Raw genomic sequence first — 21,839 nt, 5'->3', positions numbered from 1 at the left:
CAATTGTAGCATCAACAACTTTCGTCCTATTGCTATCCTGTCCCCTATTTCTAAACTTCTGGAAAAGTGTGTCCACCTTCAACTCTTGCCACATCTCTTAGACAACAACCTTATAACTCCTACACAGCATGGATTCAGGCCAAACCACAGCACTATGACAGCCCTCTTATCCTTCCTTGAGACTGTTAACACAGCACGCGATTCGCCACATTGTCTCTACCCTACTACTTGACCTCTCCAAGGCCTTGACACTATCTCACACAATCTGCTCTTAAACAAACTGTCAAAACTTAACCTCTCCTTCTTCCATAAATTGGTTCTCTAGCTATCTATCAAATAGAAACCAAGCTGTAAAATGGAAAAGGCCACTTCCCCTTTCCTTAGTACCCCACTGGAGTTCCTCAAGGATCTATTCTTGGTCCCTCCTCTTTAATATATTTATAAACGATTTCCACAAATCAATTCCTTTTGCAAACATCATCCAATATGCAGATGATTCTACCATTATCTGCTCTGCCACCTCCTCCTCTCAGCTCCAAACACTTACCCAGGAAGCTTTTTCAATTACCGAACAGTGGATGAAAATAAATCACTTGGCACTCAATGCCTCCAAAACAAAACTTATGGTATTTACCCCCTCCAAATCCACTTCCTTCAATATAAACTCTTTCTCAATTACCAGCCAAAATAACTTACCCCTTGAACTAGTGACTGAAACTAAGTTATTAGGTGTACAAATTGATAATAGGCTTAGCTACAACTCCCATCTACAACTAAATATTAAAAAAACTCATCAAAAACTAGGTATGCTCTACCGTCAGAATCAGTACCTTACAAACTCCTCCAAAATCACACTTGCTTCCTCTTTTCTCATCCCCTCCCTTCTCTATGGAGCTCCACTACTGACCAATCTTCAGTCCTCTCTAAAAACAGCTTTCCTCCTGCTATAATAAAATCGCCAAATTCGCAAATGGACACAGGTCCTCCACCCACCACTGTTCCTCTCTCCAAACCCTAAACTGGCTTGAACTACCTAATCATCTCACTTATATACAGCTGACTTTCGCTCACAAACTCATTCTTAGTCCTTCTCTTTGTCCCTCCCTGTCTTCTGCCTTCAAAATGCACCTACCAAATAGAGTATTAAGGTCTAACAATCAAAACCTATTAGAAGTCCATAAACCATCTCATCCCCAGGTAAACACTTACTATCCTTCAACCTTGCCCGCCTCTGGAACTCACTTCCACCATCCATTCGTACCACCTCTAACCGATACAAGTTCAAAAACTCTCTCCATACACACCTGAGGTCCCAATGGGATTGCTCTTGCTCCCTCCCCTCATAAATTTATTATATCTCATTATCCTTTACACTTTTGATACGTATCTCTACCTAACAAACCTCATGTTTCATCAGTACATCTACTCTGTAAGGTTATTTAATATCTGCTTGAATAACTCCTCTAAATGTATATCACATTACTCTTTCTATTTTCTTACCTCTCATTTATCCTCATCATACTGTATTGATTTGAATGCTTTTGAATTGTGAGCTTAAATGTTTTATGTTTTACTCTGTACAATCTCTTTTGTAAATTTTTGTAATTTTTGTAAATTTTTGTAATTTTTGTATGCACCTAATTTTGTCTGTATTGGAGCTTTTCTCCCCAGGACTCCATTGAAAACGGGTTCTTTTGGCCCAATGGACTATCCTGGTAAACCAACTGCAAATAAATAAATAAATAAAATAAATAGTTTGGTAATAGCAGTAATGGGTATAAGAGACAAGGAAAAGGTAGGTTGGGTGGAGTTAATAGTGCCTTGTGCAGGAGGAGGAACTGGATCGAAGATTCTTTTAGAGTTAGTTTGGGGAAAGGTGGTGGTGAGTTTAGCTATAATGTCAATGAAATGTGAGTTGAAGAGGGTGGGTATTTCTTCTGTTTTTTTTTGTCTGGGAAAAGGCAGGGGTTATTTTTGGTTCTTTTGGACTTCTTGAAAATGCTCACAGGAGGGCAAACACTTCAACTACTAGGATAGTGTACTCCACAGGTTAGGAGCATGCTAAGAAAATGAGTTTAATCCCCAGTTCTCCAAATGGTATCTGGGAATAAATAAGAATCCTTTGATGAATGAGCAGCAATAGTGATGAGTGGTAGAGTTCCAGGTATTCCTTGATATAGGACCGACCTATCCCATCCAGGACTTTAGAATCCATAGTCAGTACTTTAAACTGTACTCTAAACTCTGCTTATTGCTAGTGCAGATCACACAGACTTGACGTTATATCAGAAGAGCATGACGTGTCTGTAAGCAATTGCACAACCTTATTCTTCTATATCTTCAGGTGAGCCTGGTTAGTCATCACACTCAAAATAATAAAGTATCACAATAGTCAAACTGCATTAAAACTGATGTGAGATCCACAAAAACTGTGGGGTGACTAAAAAACATTTTACAACAGATGACATCTGATCATGAAGTGTCAATCGGTGACCCAGATAAAGCCCAGATATCACATGCAGTATAGAAACTATGATCAATTGCCTCCATGGATAATTCTGGAGTAAGCTATGAGCTAGTGAAAAGTCTCAGGATAGGATAAATAGCTATGGCCTCAGTGTTACAAGATGACTACCTGTAATTGATTTAAGGTGCCCTCAAAACATCTTACAATTATCTACAATTATCACCACAGAATTAATAAGTTCAGGAAAGCAAAGGTATAACTATTTGTCATCAACATAAAAATAATACTCTAGATTACTCTCTCTCAAATGACTTATCCATGTGGACGTAAATACAGGATGAGTAATGTGGAACAAAGAATATTAATCTGAAGAACTTCCATCAAAAAAAGTGACTGGCCTGTCAGAAAATTGTTACCAGAAGCCACCTTCTAACTGTGGTCTGGGAGAGGTAAGAGACAAACCTCCTCAGTACTGCAAAATGCTACATCAGGTAACCACTTTGTATTTGAGTGGTATGTTTTTGGCCAACTGGTTTACATCTCAAATGTAACCATTTCATTACAGATACATGAGACAAAACTTATAACTGAAATGTGATTTTCTGTGCTTATGTGCTTCTTGCTTCCCTTTGAACTTGTCTTTCCCAACCCATCATGGGAGTTTTCATTCTAGTCATGACTAATCTTCCACCACCATCCCACACAATGGGGACACATGCACCATACAATGGGAACACATACACCCTATGTTAACCCGCACAGTGGGGGCACATACACCCTACATTCACCTTCACAGTGAGGAAACATACACCCTATATTCACCCACACAATGGGGATACATACATCCTACATTCAACCATAAACTGGGGACAAATGCACTCTACATTCACCCATGCACTGGGGACAACTACGCCCTACATTCACTGGGGACACATACACCCTACATACACCATACACTGGTGACAACTACACCCTACATTCACCAGTACACTGAGGAGACATATCCTACATTCTCCCTTACACTGAGGACACATATGCCCTACATTCACTCATACACTGGGGAAACATACACACTATATTCACCTACACAATGGGGACACATACAACCTACATTCACTTATACACTGGGGACACATACACCCTGCATTCACCCACATAGTAGGAACACATACACCCTACATTCACCCACTCAATGGAGGCACATACACACTAGATTTATGCACACAGTGGGGACAAATACACCCTACATTCACCCATACAATGGGGACACATACATGCTACAATCACCTACACACTGGAGACACATATACCCTGCATTCACCCACATACTGGGGACTCATACACCCTACATTCATCCATATAGTGGGGACAAATACAATCCTACATTCATCCACACAGTGGGGACACATACACCCAACATTCACTCATACACTGGTGACACATATGCCCTACATTCACCTATACATTGGAGACACATACACCCTACATTCACCCATGCACTGGAGACACATACACCCAATTCACCCATACACTGGGGACACATATGTCCTGCATTCACCCATACGCGGAGGACACATACACCCTACATTCACCCATACACTGGGGACATAGGAACCCTACACTCGTCACTTGCACTAGGGCATAGGAGTATGATAGGTTATGCTGGGTCTGCATCCAAAAGAAAGACCAGCCCTGGTTAATAGTGCAATGAATGCAGGGAATGGAACTTTAGGCTATGCAAATGCTTCTCCCTTAACTTGTTCTCACCACTTCAGGACATGAGATTAACTAAGTTACCCTTAACATCACTCCCATCACCAGAAAAGCACTCTAAACTCCAGTGACTGCTCTGAGTATATGTTTGATATTAAAACTATATACTTACCAATGAAGTTCATCCAAACTGTAGTAAAACTAAAACTGAGGTAACGTTCTTTGGCTTGTGACAGAGGTCAAATCTATGAATTACTTGTTTAGAATCACCACCAATTCTGATTCTGCTGTCAATATTTTTATTTAATTTTAAAGTTTTACTTTTGCATGCCCCAAGGCTGTTCTTTGGCACATTTTGTTGCAGTATGTCGATGTTTCCACTGTTGACATTTTCTGGTCGAGTCTTGGATCATTCGACTATAAAAATATATACATATATTTGTATGTATATACATATATATATATATATATATATATATATATATATATATATATACATACATATATATGGGTCTACTTCAGAATGTTGACCGTTCAGAATGCCGACTTTCATATGGCCAACATCGACATTCCGAAAGACCGACATCCTGAAATAGTACCTTTTACCTAACTGTAAACACAGTAAAACTGTGTTATGCAGGGGGGCAAACCCCCCTGTACCTCCCACACCCCTGCTACTTAAATATTCTCACTCCGAGATCGCACTACCATGCAGGAAAGGGGAATCTCCCAGTCCCACACTGTAGCGGGATCTCCGCTATCATTTGCCAGCCTTTCAAATGTTCGCTCGTATGGTGTTGACCATATGAGTTTCGAACATTTGAAAGTTCGAACAAATAAAGGGCTCCCATATATATATATATATATATATATATATATATATATATATATATATATAGACATACATATGCATGTGTGTGTGTGTATTTGTATGTCTATATATATATATATATATATATATATATATATATATATATATATATGGATATAAATACTTAACACAATCAGTGACTGCAAACTCTAAAAACAACCAAGCATGCACTTAACTACACATCCTCTAGAACCATAGGTTAGAAAATGCCTTAATAGAGGAACTAAGCGTGATTGATAGGACTCCTCAATGCACAGCTAACTGACCAGATATGGCACTTTATACCTTCCACAACATCTTAATTTCCATTCAAAATAAAACCTGTAAGCATGAATTAAATAATGATAAGCTCAACCACATCAATTCATAATATGAGTACTGCAGAAACAAGAAGCAGTCCTACTTTGGTCAACCTAAGCAGTTCTGGAATAATCTGAACAATTTAACAAACTACAAAATGTTTACAATCACAATGAACATACATAGTTTAATACCTGAGATAGCAGAAAGAATATAACATAATATAAGCAACCACTCGCAGCCCCAGCACACCTCATTGACCCACACCTCTCTCTTTAACAACCAGCAAACCACTGTATACCTATCTAAACTATCCACATTTTTACTTTAAGGTTGTAACCAAGAAACTGATCAAGGACAAGCTGAAAAACAACATGCTACCACTTCAGTTCCTTTTGCCTATGTTTTTAACATTTTCATAACAACAACAAAATCCATTCTATCTCTATTCAAACACACTACCATTACTCTCCGACAGAAAACAGCATCACCTAGAGCTACTAATGACGACATCCCAATTGCCAATATGCACCCAACAGACAAACTACTAGAAAAACATCATGTACAAATAGATTTTGCAGTTTCTCACACACTCTATCCTTTAGGGCATACAACATGACTTCAAATGTAAATATAACGCTATTATTGCTATATTTTCACTCACTAATGGAATATACACTAATTTTGAGAAAAGAAAATTTGGCAGGAGCAATATTCATAGACTCAAAAACAGGTCTTTGAGTGGAAAAACCACAACATTCTCATACCAAAATTTAAAAATTGTAGAGTCTCAGATGAGGTATGTGAATGGTTCAAAAGCTACTTGTGTAACAGAAGTGTCACAATTCATATGAAGAAATAATATACAATACCCACGTACTCCAATATGGGGTTCCCCATGGCTTGGTAAAAGTCCCCCTCCTTTTCTTCCTGTTTATCAAAAAACTAGCAAGGAATTGCCCAATCTTAACTGTTTGCTCTAGTCTGATAACATTGGTATCACTAGGATATCGACTGTGCAGCAAGAAATTAACTTTACACTGCAGAACTACTTCTATTGGCAAAATTAGATTAACACTAAACACTAAATTATCAACAATGTTATTTTGCACCAAGAAAAAGCATTCCTAAGCACTAACTCTTAATATACTAGATCCAGAGCAGCAGTCATTTCCAAGTACAGCACAGCAAAAATACATTTGTAACACTAGACCGATTCATATCATTTTTTCCCATGTCTAGAATAGCAGACTTAAGAAAGTGCTTCGTCGTTTCAAAGTAGCTCACAAAATTTCCCATCTTTTAGCAAAAGAAGCATGATCAGCCATTGTCATCAATGTTTTGTTGTCCCAGCTATGACACTCCCTCTCAGTTATTGTACAACAACCCTCTTAAAGCTAAAAATTCTCCAAAAGACTAAGAATAAAATTATTTTGTTCATCCATCTTATCCTACGTTAGGAGCACTACTGCTTGAAAATCAGAAAATGCAGCTGGTTACATTAGAGGCTAGGGTCACCTTCTTGCATAATACCTTAGTCTACAAACTATTAAATGACTATGATTGCTCTCCACTCAAAGTCTTCCTGCATCTTAGAAGTTCTTCATATTCTCAAGGAACTCTTATAAAATCTCATTGTCAGACCACCTTACAAACTAGCAATAACAACAAAATAATTTTATAAATTAGCCTTGCAAACTGGAATACAAGTCCACAAAAAATCAGAAGGTTACCTTCAGATGTTACACAAAATTCTTACGAAACATCTTAGACAAATGTACAAATGCCATTCCTTCAACAGCCATGGTTAAGCATCACCACTATGTTTCCTGCCTTATCCATCCTTAACTCATAATTCATGGCATTCTCCAAATGGAAGACTCTTTAAAACACCAACTGCTGGCATCTACCTTAATTTTACTTACCACCCCATAACCAATTATTCCCACTACCAATGTGCCTTTTCTGTTTTATTTTTTTATTTCTTATTTGTTTATTTTGTTTAGTTTTCAAATAATATTTATTACCTGTTTTAATATTTACCAACACAGGACTGTTACTAGGCTGTGCACTGTTATGTCTTTCTCATAACTGCTATTGCACTTTTATGCTTTATTGATAACAGTTTACTGTAAAACACTCATTATTTTCAATTTTATGCTGATAAGGCCCATGCCATGCCTGAAAAGGATCGTCTGAATTATGTACTGCCTGGTTAACAAATGTGAAAAAATGAAAAATGAAGCAAAGGATATTCCAGCAGGGGCTTCATATGAGTCAGAAAAGAACATCTGTAATGTCTGGCGCATGCAACTCAATAGAATGCTCCTACTTTTTTATTTTTTTTGCTCTAATCCATTTCATAGCCATCAAGCTTACGCCTTGTTTGCTCCACTAAACCATTCATTCCCCTTGGCAATGGTCCTACTGCTTATTCAGTCTCTGGGGTGAATTTACCAAGACAAGTGCCATCATCAAAGAGAAGAAGGCTTTTTCTTTATGTCTTATTACTTCGGCAACATTCTCACTGGAGTGGTATGCAGTGACCTTCACAATCCACAGCTATGCCGTTGTGTGTCAGGACCAGCTAGCCCTGCCCCAATACCTCTCAACCTGCAGATATTAAAAAATAGGAACAAAGGCCCTTGAAAAGTGGGACAATTCCATCTAAAAATCTGGACATCTGATTAACATAAAATCTGAATACCAAATATCATGTAATTCGTCTGAATTCCAGGAGGAATGTGGGATATTACTCAGAAACATAAGCTTAGAAATCAAAGGGTGGCAAACATGATGTAAAAATATAAGCACATCATGAAATAAGACACACTGTATAACCTGTAGACTTTAATGAACTGTACTGCAAAGTTTTACCATGCAAGGTTATTCATTTCTGAAAAGGGGGGGTGTAAGATGTGTGTCTTCTTTCTTTAAATTATTGTTGCCACTAGTATGTTGGTTGTGTAGTGTGGTTTACTGTGTAAAATCACATGTGATAGGGGGGATTCAGAAAATTGTGTGGAGGGACAAATCAAGCTTGAAAATAGGGACACGTCACAAAAAATAGGGGCATCGTGCAGGAGTAAATCAGGCCTGAAAATAAGAATGTTCCTTTAAAAATAGGGACAGTTGAGAGGTCTGCCTGCCCTCTGAGCCCTTGTAGAGAGGCACCATCATGCGATCAACAGTCTCCACTGAGGTTTCTACCAGGCTGAATGTTCCATGACTATGTGTCCTTTCCTCTGCCAGAAGAAAGGCAAGCAGGCTTAAGCCTCAGCATTCATTTCTTCCTACATGACAGCTCCAACAGGCGCCTGAGCCTCTGGCTGTAATCAGGTGGCCAAGGTCATAGTCAGGATTTTAAGCCCTTTATACCAATGAAGCAATATTATTCTTAGCCTGAACAGAGCTGCAAGCCCTAAAAGTGCATCCTGACACACAATTTTGCTAGCCTACTGAATGTATTAAAATAACAATACTGCATCACAGATTCTAATTCTGTCACACACTGGTTGCATTTCTGCTGCTCTGTTTCAGCAAAGTATTGCTGATTGTAAATTACAGTTATTATTTTTGTACTGTTCTTCTATAAAAAAACTGAAAAGTCAGAACAAAATAGCATCTAGTGTGCAAAACATATTAACAACATCCAAGTAATCTAATGAATGAACAGCTAAATGCAAATGTGGAGAAAAACCTAGAGGAAATAGGATGACAGCAACAAGGTAAGATGCAAGCAGATTGGAGGAGATGGATGTATTAGTAGAAGAAACAAGCTTTCAGTAGGAAGTGAGCAGCTTTGGAAGGAGCTTCAGTAAAGCTTAATATCAACCCGATGAAAAGATTGTTGTATGCGTGTAGAAAAGAAACACAGTGGAAGAAGTAGGCTGGTGAATTTCCATCGAACATGCCCAGATAGGAAGAAATGAATGGACATGCATTAATGACCTGTGAGATGGAGCCCTCTGTAGGGGCGGCATTCCTGTTATAACCTGGAAATGCATCTTCTGCTCGAATTGTGGAGGTTGCACTGTTGATTGATATGGAACTAATGTTCACTCGAGGAAATATGATGTCAGTATTGCCATTAGACTGCTATAAAAAGGAGAAAAAAATAATGGTATTAAGGTAAAACCAAGTATAACATAAAAAAGAAAGCAAATAAAAATAATACAATCATAAATATAGGTCAAATAAATCATAAAAAATCATATTAATGCTAGCAAGTGCTTGTGTTCAGTTTTTACAAATGAATAACTTGGGAATTATCTGCCTCTCAGATATCTACGTCTAATTTTTGATTTCTTACCAGAGTCATGTTACAAAAAAGTGTGTGTGTGTGTGTGTGTGTGTGTGTGTGTGTGTGTGTGTGTGTGTGTGTGTGTGTGTGTGTGTGTGTGTGTGTGTGTGCACATGTGCCCGTGTGTGTGTGTGTGTGTGTGTGTGTGTGTGCGCGCGCACGCACATGTGTGTTTGATATCTTCCTCTCTCTCTCTCTCTCTCTCTCTCTCTCTCTCTTTCTCCCCTTCCTCTTTCATGGCTCCCCTACATCTCATTCTTATATTTGTATTTATTTATTTACATGGGGAGGGAACTTGTCAACAATGACCAGTTTCAGGCTTGGCCTGACTGAGCTTAGATTGGATAAGCTGCCAGCTGATTAAATTCATCTGGATGAAGCTGAGTTCCCTGATCACTGCTTTCCATAGAAAACCACTGCTGGTGCAGTTTCCAATTGTGCAACAATGGAGGCTACTTTCTTTTGGGAGATTTCTCTCTTCTTTGTGTTGATGTAGCTACAGAGATGGTAGATATTTTGGGACATGGGTACTACAGGGATGTTTGCTCCTGAAAAAGGCACTTTGATTTTTGTTTTTCTTTGGGTCAATCTTCCAATAGTTGTTGTGTTCCTGTTGTAACGGTGTTCAGATGTAACTTGACTAGTCATAGTGCAGGTCTCTCTCTCTCTCTCTCTCTCTCTCTCCCTCTACATGTATATATATTTATAAAATGTATGTGCATGCATTCATGCATTTTATTATCTCCTTATCCAACTTATGGGTGATAAAGTCTATTCCACCAAGACATGCATGATGACTTCAAGTCACCCATTTCTCACACAGGGATTCTAACTAATGTGTGAGATGACATGACTTTTATGTGCACATGTATGCGTGGGACTGATCACACTTCACTCTGTGTAAAGTGGACAACTTTAGTTGTATAGCTATATTATTCAGTGCTGTTGGAATGTCCTATCCCATTTTACAGAGGAAATCACTATGATACAGTTTCTGTTTGTGAGGAAATAGTCATCCCAATTATTTAAGTTTTTCCTTTTTCCCAGGGTTGTATGACTCAGAAATTCATATATATAAATAAAGGAATAATGTTTGTGCAGGCCAGGGAGGACTGCAACACATGTTTTTTTGTCTAGCTGAAACTTCATTGGAGTTGGTTTGTCTTGAGTGAGCTTCAGTGAACTGAGAAATGTGTAATATGCATGTATGGTGTGCTTGCATAGCAAGTGTGTGTGTGTGTGTGTGTGTGTGTGTGTGTGTGTGTGTGTGTGTGTGTGTGTGTATCTATACATATAAATGTATATATATATATATATATATTTGTACAGAGAGAGGAAGGGATTTTATATATTACTACTGCTGAAACTTTTGGATATACCTAAAATGTCAATACTAGGGTTTAGGATTGCGAGTGTGCATAAGTGTTTGTGAGTTAGGGTTAAAGTAAGGGCTAGGTAAGGGAATAGATTTTGTAAAGTGCAAGTGATTGCAGGTTAGAGTGAGTAAAGGCTAGGTAAGGAGATATGTTTAGCATTGTGCATGTGTGTCAATGCATTTAGTGTCCATTGGAGTGTCTTGTGTAATGGTAGTGCTATAGAAAAGTTTTTCCTAAGGTAAGGTCAGGTGTAGGGTTACAATTAGGGGCAGGGTTTGCACAAATTACTAAGGTGGTGCAAGACGGTGTTCTCACTCGTGTTGCTCTGTAACTACTGTGTGCAGATGGCATCACTGCGGCTACTGTCATAGAATTACATCCCCTGGAGCTAGTCCTGCACATGCAGACACAATAATGATGTACTGCTCCTAATCCTTAGTGGTGTCCCTACATCTGATGCGATGATACTGTGATAAAGCCATACCTGTATCACAATATTACATGTAACATTTTGTTTTTGTTAGGATACAGTATTTGGTTCAGTGCCCTCAGTGATATGACTCTCCTGCAACTGTCAGGAGCACATATCAATAGGGCACATTATTGTATCTGATGGCCACGTCTTACCAGCTACAGTGAAACAAGAAGGCGGAACATAAAATTAGCAGTACTAAACAGTCTGACCTCATGGGAAGTGAAACTGGACCTCTTGATATAATTATTGAATTCTTTCACTATACTTATTTTCCCGGTTAGGGGTTGCCATAGCAGATCACCTGCCCACTCATGATTGGCAGTGGAGTTTTACAGTGTCAAGTTGCCAGCCCGGCACCCAACCTTCCACAGAAGGCACACACACACATGCACACACTCATGCCTAGGGCCAATTTAGAGTGTTCAATCCACCTACAGCATGTCTTTGAGATGTGGGAGGAAACACACACAACCACAGGGAGGACATGCAGACTCCAGACAGGAGGCACCCCAGCCAAGGATCGAACCAGAGAACCTCTTGTTGTGAGGTGACAACACTAACCGCTGCACCACCATGGCCACCCTGATACAACAGTTCAGAAATATAAAGGCATTTGGCACCAATAACATATTACTTCCTCACCTTTTTCCTGAAGCTTGGCACGTGTAAAGCTGATTTTAATAATCTAATTGTCCATGTTGAATATAATAACTGTTGGCTCAACATTGCGCTTTTCTTCTCAGTGAAAGAATAGGTATTCCTCATAATCACAAGGTAATGCTACCCAGTTCTTGATTTACCTTCAGTGTGCATGGAAAGTCACTTATGTCCCCAGTAGCATGCCAGACATGTTTGGAGTTGTTTATGCTCAGAACCCCCTCTTCCCTCTGTAGGTGGCATGCTATTACCTTACATACTCACTACTGTGATAATAGAAGTTTTTCATACCATATTATTTACATGAGTGATTAACAGCGATTCTGAACTGGAGTGTTACAGTGATAGACCACTTGCCTTACTGTGGGATTTACGGGTGATTAATAGCCATATCTCATATGCGCAATATTGTCATAAGCATTTAACATAGTGCATTGTCTCTAACTCAGTGTGTAACAAAGGGGCATGAAGCCGATTGAAAATATCATTCAATGAAAATCACACTGCTTTTATCCTTTTTTGTTAATTTTAGTAACTATTACATTAAATGGCTTGTAGGGAGTCATAGCCCCCACCTGTATCGTAATGAGTGAATGAATACGGGATAAAAGAAATGCATAGATTAAAAGTGTATAATAACTGTTTATAAACAGTCTTAAAATGATGATGTTTACAGCACTTCACGAAGATGCTATGAGCTCCATGGCATGTATGTGAGGACCGTTATTTCAAAATGGCTCCAATAAGCAAACATCATTCAGTGTGATACCGAAAATTTACTTTTCTGTGGGAAGCAGAACCTATGGGAACCTTTTACTTGTGTAAGCAAAGGAACAGAGGAATTTATCCTGCAGTGACTTCCAATAAATGTGAAGAAAGCTACTACTGAGCATATGAAAGTAACAACCATATTGCACTGGCACAGTATTACAGTGATGACACTTATGGTACACCTTACCCTTGAGAATATTGCTGCATTTGGTTTTACTTGTGTGCTGTCTTTTTACTTTGTGTAATAATATAGTACTGTTGTGGGTTTAATTCAGTCCCTGATATTCATAGATATATTGACACCGGCGCTATGTGGACAACACTGGTGAACTTAGCAGTGAGACAGTGACATTTAGTGTTTTATAGACATGATAAAGCTGCATGGAGTAGGAGCTCATTAGCAACCATTGTTATGTGTCTGAATTAAGCACTCGCACAGTAGATCTAACTGTAGTAGTGTTGCCCCTCTATAAACCCATGCAACATTGTCACAGGTACCTATTAGCAAACATACACACACACACACACACACACACACACACACACACACACACACACACACACACACACACAAAACATGCCCATGTGCACTGACACACACAAGACTCACACACAGAAACTCTCATGCACACTCACACTAAAGCCTACACACACAGTCATACACACTCACAGACATCCAGACAGCTGCAATCATGCCCTTACACACACACACACACACACACACACACACACACACACACACACACACACACACACACACACACACTCATGCGCATAGGCACTCACACACACAGACTCACACATACACACAGACATATGCATGGGCACTCACAAACACAGACTCTCATATACACTCATACAAATGCCTACACACACACACACACACACACACACACACACACACACACACACGCACACACACACACACACACGCACACACACACACACACACACACACACACACACACACACACACACACACACACACAAACATACGCTCTCTCACATATGCTCATACACACACACACACACACACACACACACACACACACACACACACACACACACACATGGTGTCACATTGCTTACCACTTATGGAGCCTAAAAGCTCAGTTCCTGCCACAGGGAGTGCTGGGTGAATGCTGTGAAAAAATGGTGTACACTTTGTTTCACTATGCACCTCATGTACAGTGGTAGAGATATTCTGCATTATTCTGATGCCAGAAAAAAATTGGGGGGTAAAAAATTGCTAAGTTGCATAAGCTGTGTCCCTCAGACTGATAGAGTTGCATTCAGTATTCACCAGTGCGACAGTTATCACATTGCAGACCAGTGTTTTCATACCACTGTAGCAATGCAGTGTTCTCTGAATCCCTCAGGCATAATGGAACTGTACAATCCTGCATAGAAGAGGACTGCACAGTGAGATGTACGTTTCTGAATCTCAGCCAGTGCCTTTCTTGCATTTTGTTCTCAGAATAAAATGCATGTTTTGCTAGCTTGTTACATGTTTCCAGTCATGCACACCTAGTCATACATACATCTGTGGTCTGTACAGGTTAATCAACTTCTCACCTTGCACAGATTCTCAGCATTGAATGACACTAGTATGGATGGCAAAATTGCCACATGTAACATAGTCTGCAATCACTTTAAAAATTACATCATGATCAAAAATATTAGCTGGTACAATTTTTCTTAATGGAACAAAACAATAATAATAAAAAGTAGGTATCAGTTTTCACATGTAATTTACTTTGTCCCTACTAATATATGATTCAACATACAGCATCCTTCCTTTCTCACATGTAGGCACTGGGTTGCTTTATCAGCAAGCATCTTGTATAGCTAAGAGACCTCAGAAGTGATAAGTGCCTTTTGTATCATCACAGGGGTTGTATGGCTGCAGCATCTGTACATATACAATGTTTCATATTATTACTGAGTTTAAAAAGCCTCACATTATGATTGGCTAAAGCCTAGCAGATTATGGTGCTTTATTTATTTTAGTTCAGAAGCACTCCTAGGGAATTGCTTACATTTTTATTCTTGCATTAAGAATCGAAAACTAATCTATGAGGTTTTAAAATGAGATATCATTCGCCTAAGCTTTGGTTAATTTAGCTGAATATGAAAGATTCCATGCAACTTGTCAGAAGAGCAACATAATTTTCTTCACATCCTTGAAAATTTTCATCTCATCTGTGTAAATATATCATTGGGCTTCCTTTGAAGATGAGCCACAGGACTAGTGGGAACAGTCTAGTCAACAAAACTTCATACATTCATTTTACAATTCTGGTAGTCCATTCAGATCTGAAGGTGTCTGGAGAAAGCCCCGTGTGTGTAAGGCTTTAAGAAGGCCCTTATTTTACACTTCATGAAACACAGTCATTTTGCCACAAAACTCTGATAATCTAAATAAGAACATTTTCACAGAAGACTTTAAATAATTGTTGGGTATGGAATTTTGCAGTCTCTTATACAGCTGCATGCCTGGCCAGCATTGTAGGTCTAGCCAGTAGTGTTAAGGATGTAACTGCTAGAAATACAGACAACAGACAGAAACACACACACACACACACACACACACACACACACACACACACACACACACACACACACACACGCACACACACACACATGCAAACATTGTGTGTATATCTAAATGGCCTCAGCCTTGCCAATATAATGGAATTTAATACCTGCATATAAGCAGAGGTACAGAGTTGAGGCCATACTACCAGTACTGTGCTAGTTCTGGGCAAAGCAGAGATCTTAACAGATAAGTACATGTGGCAATCTTGCCATGCACACCAGTGCAGTTCAATGCCGAGAATCTGTGCAAGGTGAGAAGTTGATTAACCTGCACAGACCGCAGATGTATGTAAGACTAGGTGTGCATGACTGGAAACATGTATCTGTCTATGTGTTACAGGATGCGTGAGAATACTGGGTTAGTGTGTGAGTTTGCATCTGCCCATAAATGGCTATTATAAACTCCTTATAAAAAGAAAGTGATTAGATACTATGGTGCATTTTACTCTCATCACTGGATGCTCTGTCTTTACTGGAACTGAAGCTTTTGATGCTATGGTTAAAAATAAAAAAAAAAATCACATTGTTATTATATTATTAATATACATTGATTCTTGACAAAACATAAAAATAAGGAAACCTGATGGGATAACTGGGGCCAAATGAACACTGTTGAGGTTGTACTACCAGCACTCAGAGCTCAGATGTTTCTATGTACTACATCAGCCTGTATTTGCTGTCATTAAAATGATTATAACAAGTTCATAAAAAAATATTGTACTAAAAAAATGGAAGCAGGTTCCAAATCCAAACCCAATGAATACCTCAAAAAAACCCCCCATCAAGTTAGCACAAGTTATGTGCAATAAAGCACTTCCATATTGAACCATGGAAATAAATATTCTATTTATTGAGATGATCCATGCAGAGACTCTGGAGCATTAGTATAAAGAAGTAAGGAAGGTCTGGGGACAAAGCCTTCTCATGATGGGTGCAAGAGGCCATACAGAGCTCCTCTACAACAAAGGCAGTCTGATGTAAATTACATTTTAAAATTAAGTACTGTGTTTTTGTTAATCTAGGGAGTGATTTTGTACTTTATTTTATGTTTTGATCATTGCTGGCACTCTTACTGGTAGAAGGTCATATCTAATGACATTCAATTTCATTTTACAAATTCAGTGTTTTTTGTTTTGCTGGGCTTTTTTATATAGCTCCTTAAAAGCAGCCCACTGCCTACAGGACCACAGGGAGCAAGTCTCTTCATAGCACATTTTTCTGAAGTACTGAAAATTAATAAAAATATGCTGAACATTTTAGTCTAACTGTATCAACAGCAGACATTCATCTGATACAGCATACGTTGCATGTACGTGCTCTTGCAACAATGGATGCAGGTTCAATACATTGCACAAGCTTCTTGGCTGAACCATTTTGGTACATGAAGACAGCTGCAGCAAGCACTATTAGTGGACATCTATTAAAAGATTACATGTTTTAAAGTTGCTATGCTGTGTAAGATTAGCAAACATTTCCTGACCAGTACCACTGATATGTACTTGTAGAGGATGCACCCTTTTGTATAATTCAGAATGCCAATGCTCAGGTTAAGGCATTCTTTAGAATTTAGTAAGAAAAGTATTTTTAAAAACATGTTTTAGAAAAGCAAAGCACATAAATAAATAAAGATTTGAGATTTGTGTGGTAAAATGCCCCTGTGAGAACAAAACCACCAACTGCTATTTTTCTTGTCAAACTTCTCTTGTAGTAGACTGGAGCATGAAGGAGGGTGGCTGAAAATGCTTTGTCAGGTTATGCACTGAGTTTTCAATAGTATTTAGTTGTTTTTACATTAGTTGTCAAAATAAGCTTCTTCAAGAAAGGAATGTTATTAATTTTAACTTCCCTATCAAGCTCACGACATAGAACTGCAGAACACATCTCCAAATTGAGTTCCAGAGATATAGCTACAGCATCTGTGGAAACCCCTGTAGAGATGTACTCTGTGAGGAAGAGAAACAGCATTATTTTATTTTTTCATTTTATTTTTTTGTCCTCATAAGATCCACCTGATAGCAACCTATCAGCTCATTTGTTCCTACTTTGGCAGACTGGCAAGTTGCAGGTTTATTCATTCCCCAGACAGACTGAGAGCAGTATGACCTATCCATTCCCTGTCAGACTGTCATTTCCTCTGGGAGGTACAGGTCAAGTGTGTGGGAGTCAGCCATCTTGACAAGTCATGTGTACCCTGAACATAACTACTCCCTATGACAACTGGTGACTCAACTAGATGCTGTTGCTTTACAGCAGTCCCATGCATTCTTTTGTAGGCATGTACATGGTTCTTGGCTTATGTGTGCAGTGTGCAGCATGCAGCCATACCAACCTTATAGCTGCTTTTAACATTCCCCCATACTTATGGAGGGGCTAGCAAAGCAGTGGATGACCCTCACCAAGAATGGATAAGCTGATGTCAGCTACTTACTCCCATCCTACTTGCTCTGATTATTCCATTGCCCGGTCTGGTAGCCAAACTTGTTATCCAGGTCATAGGCAGGGCTATGACAGAATTAGCATTTTTGACTGTTATTACATGAGTGACTTCTCCCTGGGGAAGTCACTAAGGTGAAAGAAGATGTAGTGTCTGAACATTGCCGTTGCATGTTTGCATCCCCCTGGGCACATATGTAATATGGGGTGTGAGATTAAGGAAAAGAATGAAACATTTCTTTTGATCCAGCATGCCATCATTCCTTAATGTCTTGTTGAAATGCAGTTACAACACCTACTTGACTAATTCAGTTCTGTACATATTGTTATAGAGCACCCTTTTCTGCTGCTATCTGTGGTCACAGCATTGGGTTCTGTGACACTATACCTGCAGCTCCCTTTGACACATCATCAGTACTGCTCCCTTTTAACCAGGGTCAAAGGTCCATTGATTTAAAAATTTCTTCAGCAGACAGCACAAGATGTACCTAGTATTTAAACATACTGCAATGCAAAAAGGCAGCTCCCACTAGCAGCAGCTCCCTTTTTTCTGGTACCTTGCTTGAATCTTCTTTGAATACTGTAGTCAAGCAAATAAATCCTTGTAGGTAGGTTTGCAGATTTTGTTTGGATGAATAATGACTTCTGCATTTCCTTTTATTACTCCATCTGGAGTACTTCTGCCCCTTTTTGTCTTCAGGTTTTTATTTCTCTAAAACACAAGTTTACCATCATGTGTTTTTCCTCTTTCCTAGCCTAAGCTGAGTGCAGCATGCCATAACCATGCTCCATTAACACTTTTAATGTGCCTTGACTGAATAAAATGCATGATACCCAGGCTGGGCTCTTCCACGTTAACCTCTACAGCCAGGATTCTATTTCCTAGATTTCTAATGTGCGCATATAAGAGTTTTGCAGATATCAGGATGAAACTATATGTTATTTTACACTCCTTAGTTTGTTTTTATTTTCCTAAATTTAAATGCCTCTTTTCACCCACTGCCTTATTAATCTCTATCATTCTACCCCCCCCCCCCATTCTGCACTTTGGCCCAGAGTAGGACACACTCTGCTTTTTTATTTCCATCTCATTTTCCTCTCAGTTGTTGTAAATACTTTTTAAAATAACATCAGCGCATTCTTTTTAGTGCCAATGTTTCACGGTCATATAAACATATATGAATTGTTGACTTACTGAGTTTCTGTTCATTAGGGCAAGTGCTGTTGGTTGAAACCTGTTGACACGGCATTGCTGTCCATTATAGTCTCTGTATGGTGAGACAGGCTTGCCACCTAAATGGAAAATTATCATATATGATTAAAAAGAAATTTGTATAACATTTCATTGCAAAATTTCTTAAAGCTGTGCAAAACAACTGTTCATTGTAAATTCATATAATATGATCCTTTGCGATAACATACACATTTATAAATATGTACATTTATGTTGGAACATATTAATTTGTATCATGTTCTCTGAATCTGCTTTACAAAACATATTTGACTTTACGTGGGTAATAGGTGTTAGAATAAGCAATACTTGGCACAGAACGTGAGTTTTGTGCTACTTTAATGGCATCAAGCTTAAAGGTGCATATCATAATTACAATCAACATTGACACGATGAGCGATAACCGTGCATAAAAAAAAAAAAAGTAATGAGGGTACAACATAGCAGCTAGGGCAGGACAAATGGGTTGGATGCAGTGACGGTAAACTTTCAGGAGGTATATGGCTTGAGTGCAGTATTTAGAGTCATTTAAGCAATTGTGTTGACATAACATCTACTGAAATGAATTTGCTTATTTGCTTTTAGTGTGTGTGTGTGTGTGTGTGTGTGTGTGTGTGTGTGTGTGTGTGTGTGTGTGTGTGTGTGTGTGTGTGTGTGTATGTGTGCGTGTGTGTGTCTGTAACTGTAGCAAAGCACTAGTAGTCAAAGTCATTAAAGTCAAAGTCAAAGTAAACTTTACTGTCATTTAGACACCACAAGTGAAGTCTAAACAAAAGTATGTACACCATGCTCAAATTGAGAAGACAAATACATACATACAATTACACATGCTTTGAAGACAGACATATACACACATACAATTACACGTGTATCAGACCTAACATTTACCTTTCTCTTAGGCAATTATATTATTACTTATTACTACAATTATTCTATACACCACTATAGCAGCTGATTGGTTCCTTATTGCACCTGTACTATTGCACAATGTAATTCTCATGTTGTCTAAATTATGAGAATATCTAGCAGTTTGTATTGCACATAATTTTCTTGTAAACTGATAAGCTGGTTGTGATGTCTTATTGTTATTTCACTATCATTTGGTTATCACAAGACTTGTCAATGTCTCGCATCCCTGAGATTTCTGCCAGAATTCAAGACTCTAATTGCTTGAGGGAAAAAAATGTTCTTGAACCTTTTCATTTTACAGAGTACACTGCTGTATCTTCTGCCAGATGACAGGCATGTGAACAGTTCAAAAGCAGGGTGAGTAGGATCCCTTGTTATTTTTGTTGCTCTGTCATAACAACATTTTGTGTACAGATCCGTTATCACTGGAAGTTTGGATCCTTTTATTTTCTCTGCAACTCAGTCTTTTGTAGGGCGTTTTGATCTGCAGCTGAACAGCTTCTGTACCACATCATGAAGTTGGGGAAAGCAGGCTTAGATCCCTGTATCCTCTCCACCCTGTAGAAGGTGGAAAAGATAGAGAGAGGTCGGCTTGCTTTCCTCAGTCTCCTCAGGACATGCAGGGGTTGATGGGCCTTCTTTACTAAGTGACTGGTATTGGTTGACCAAGAAAGATCCTCCAGTATATAGACCCTCAGGAATTTTGTGTTCTTTACCCTTTCCTCTACCTCCCCATTTATTATGAAAGGAGTGTGAGTTGATTGTACTCTCCTGAAGTCTACTATGATCTCACTGGTTTTGCTGACATTGAGGTCAAGATTATACCTGGCACACCAGTCAATCAGAGATCTCGCTTCTTCCCTGTAAGCTTTTTCTACTCCTTTAATAATGAGGCTCACAGCTGTAGTGTCATCCGCATACTAAATGATGTGGTTGGTGTTAAATATAGCCCACACATACTCTTTGGGGTCTTCCAGTCAGAAAGTCCAGGATCCAGTTGCACTTGTGGTTATTAACACCTAGGTGGACAAGTTTTGTTATTAGTTGTTGTGGAATCACTGTACTGAATGCTGAAATGAAATCAATAAACAGTGTTCTGACTTAACTGCCCTTATTTTCTAGGTGTGCCATTGTGAGATGTAGTGCAACAGAGATGGCATCTGCCGTGGAGCAGTTTGCACGGTATGCAAACTGCAGTGAATCAAGTGCTGTTGGAAGGTTGCTGTCAGGTGTTTTTTGGTCAGCCTTTCTAAGCTTTTCATGACAATGAATGTGAGGAACACTGGTCTATAATCATTAAGGCCAGAGGGAGTGGCTTTCTTCAGCAGTGGTATAATGTTTGTGTTTTTAAAGCACCTGGGTACCTTCACTTGGCTGAGGAGATATTAAATACATCTGTCAGTACAGTGCTTAGTTGTTCAGCACAGTCCTTTAATACCTTACCCAAGATGTTGTCCAGCCTGGCAGCCTTTCTTGGATTCACCTGACACTGGGTCTTTTTCACCTCAGCTTGGTTTAGAATAACTAATATAGTATAACTAGTATAACTTTTTGCTACATTTATTGGTGTTAGGGCTTTTTTGTTCTCAACCTCAGAAGGTTGTTTTATTTTTTGTTTATTTTTGTCCTCAAATTCAGAGTGTTTTTTTTTTTTTGACAACTCATGGATGACGGGCACCACTCTGGGGATGGCTTAGGGTTCCCACTGATCTAGCTATAGATTTGAACTGATGTT

General features: G+C 38.9%; 1 protein-coding gene and 1 long non-coding RNA gene across 3 annotated transcripts in view; one reads left to right on the top strand and one right to left on the bottom strand.

Annotated features, from left to right (window-relative positions):
* The window catches only part of LOC122812958 (G-protein coupled receptor family C group 5 member C-like), a 280,692-nt gene that overhangs the window by 50,034 nt on the left and 208,819 nt on the right, over positions 1–21,839 (bottom strand). For both annotated transcript variants that reach the window (XM_044085039.1, XM_044085040.1), the window contains 2 exons: positions 19,160–19,257; positions 9,303–9,449 (listed from right to left, as the gene is read on the bottom strand). In XM_044085039.1, the coding sequence (XP_043940974.1) occupies positions 9,303–9,449; positions 19,160–19,257 (245 nt within the window). The remainder of the gene's footprint in view (positions 1–9,302; positions 9,450–19,159; positions 19,258–21,839) is intronic.
* Positions 1–21,839, top strand: part of LOC122812959 — a 142,929-nt gene that overhangs the window by 47,559 nt on the left and 73,531 nt on the right. The gene's annotated exons all lie outside the window — the stretch shown is intronic.

The sequence above is a fragment of the Protopterus annectens genome, chromosome 10.part0 (assembly GCF_019279795.1).
Source record: "Protopterus annectens isolate FY-2018-M chromosome 10.part0, PAN1.0, whole genome shotgun sequence".
In the NCBI taxonomy this organism is placed as follows: Eukaryota; Metazoa; Chordata; order Ceratodontiformes; family Protopteridae; genus Protopterus; species Protopterus annectens.
Note: the sequence above shows the minus strand (reverse complement) of the source record. Positions and strands in the feature narration are given on the sequence as shown.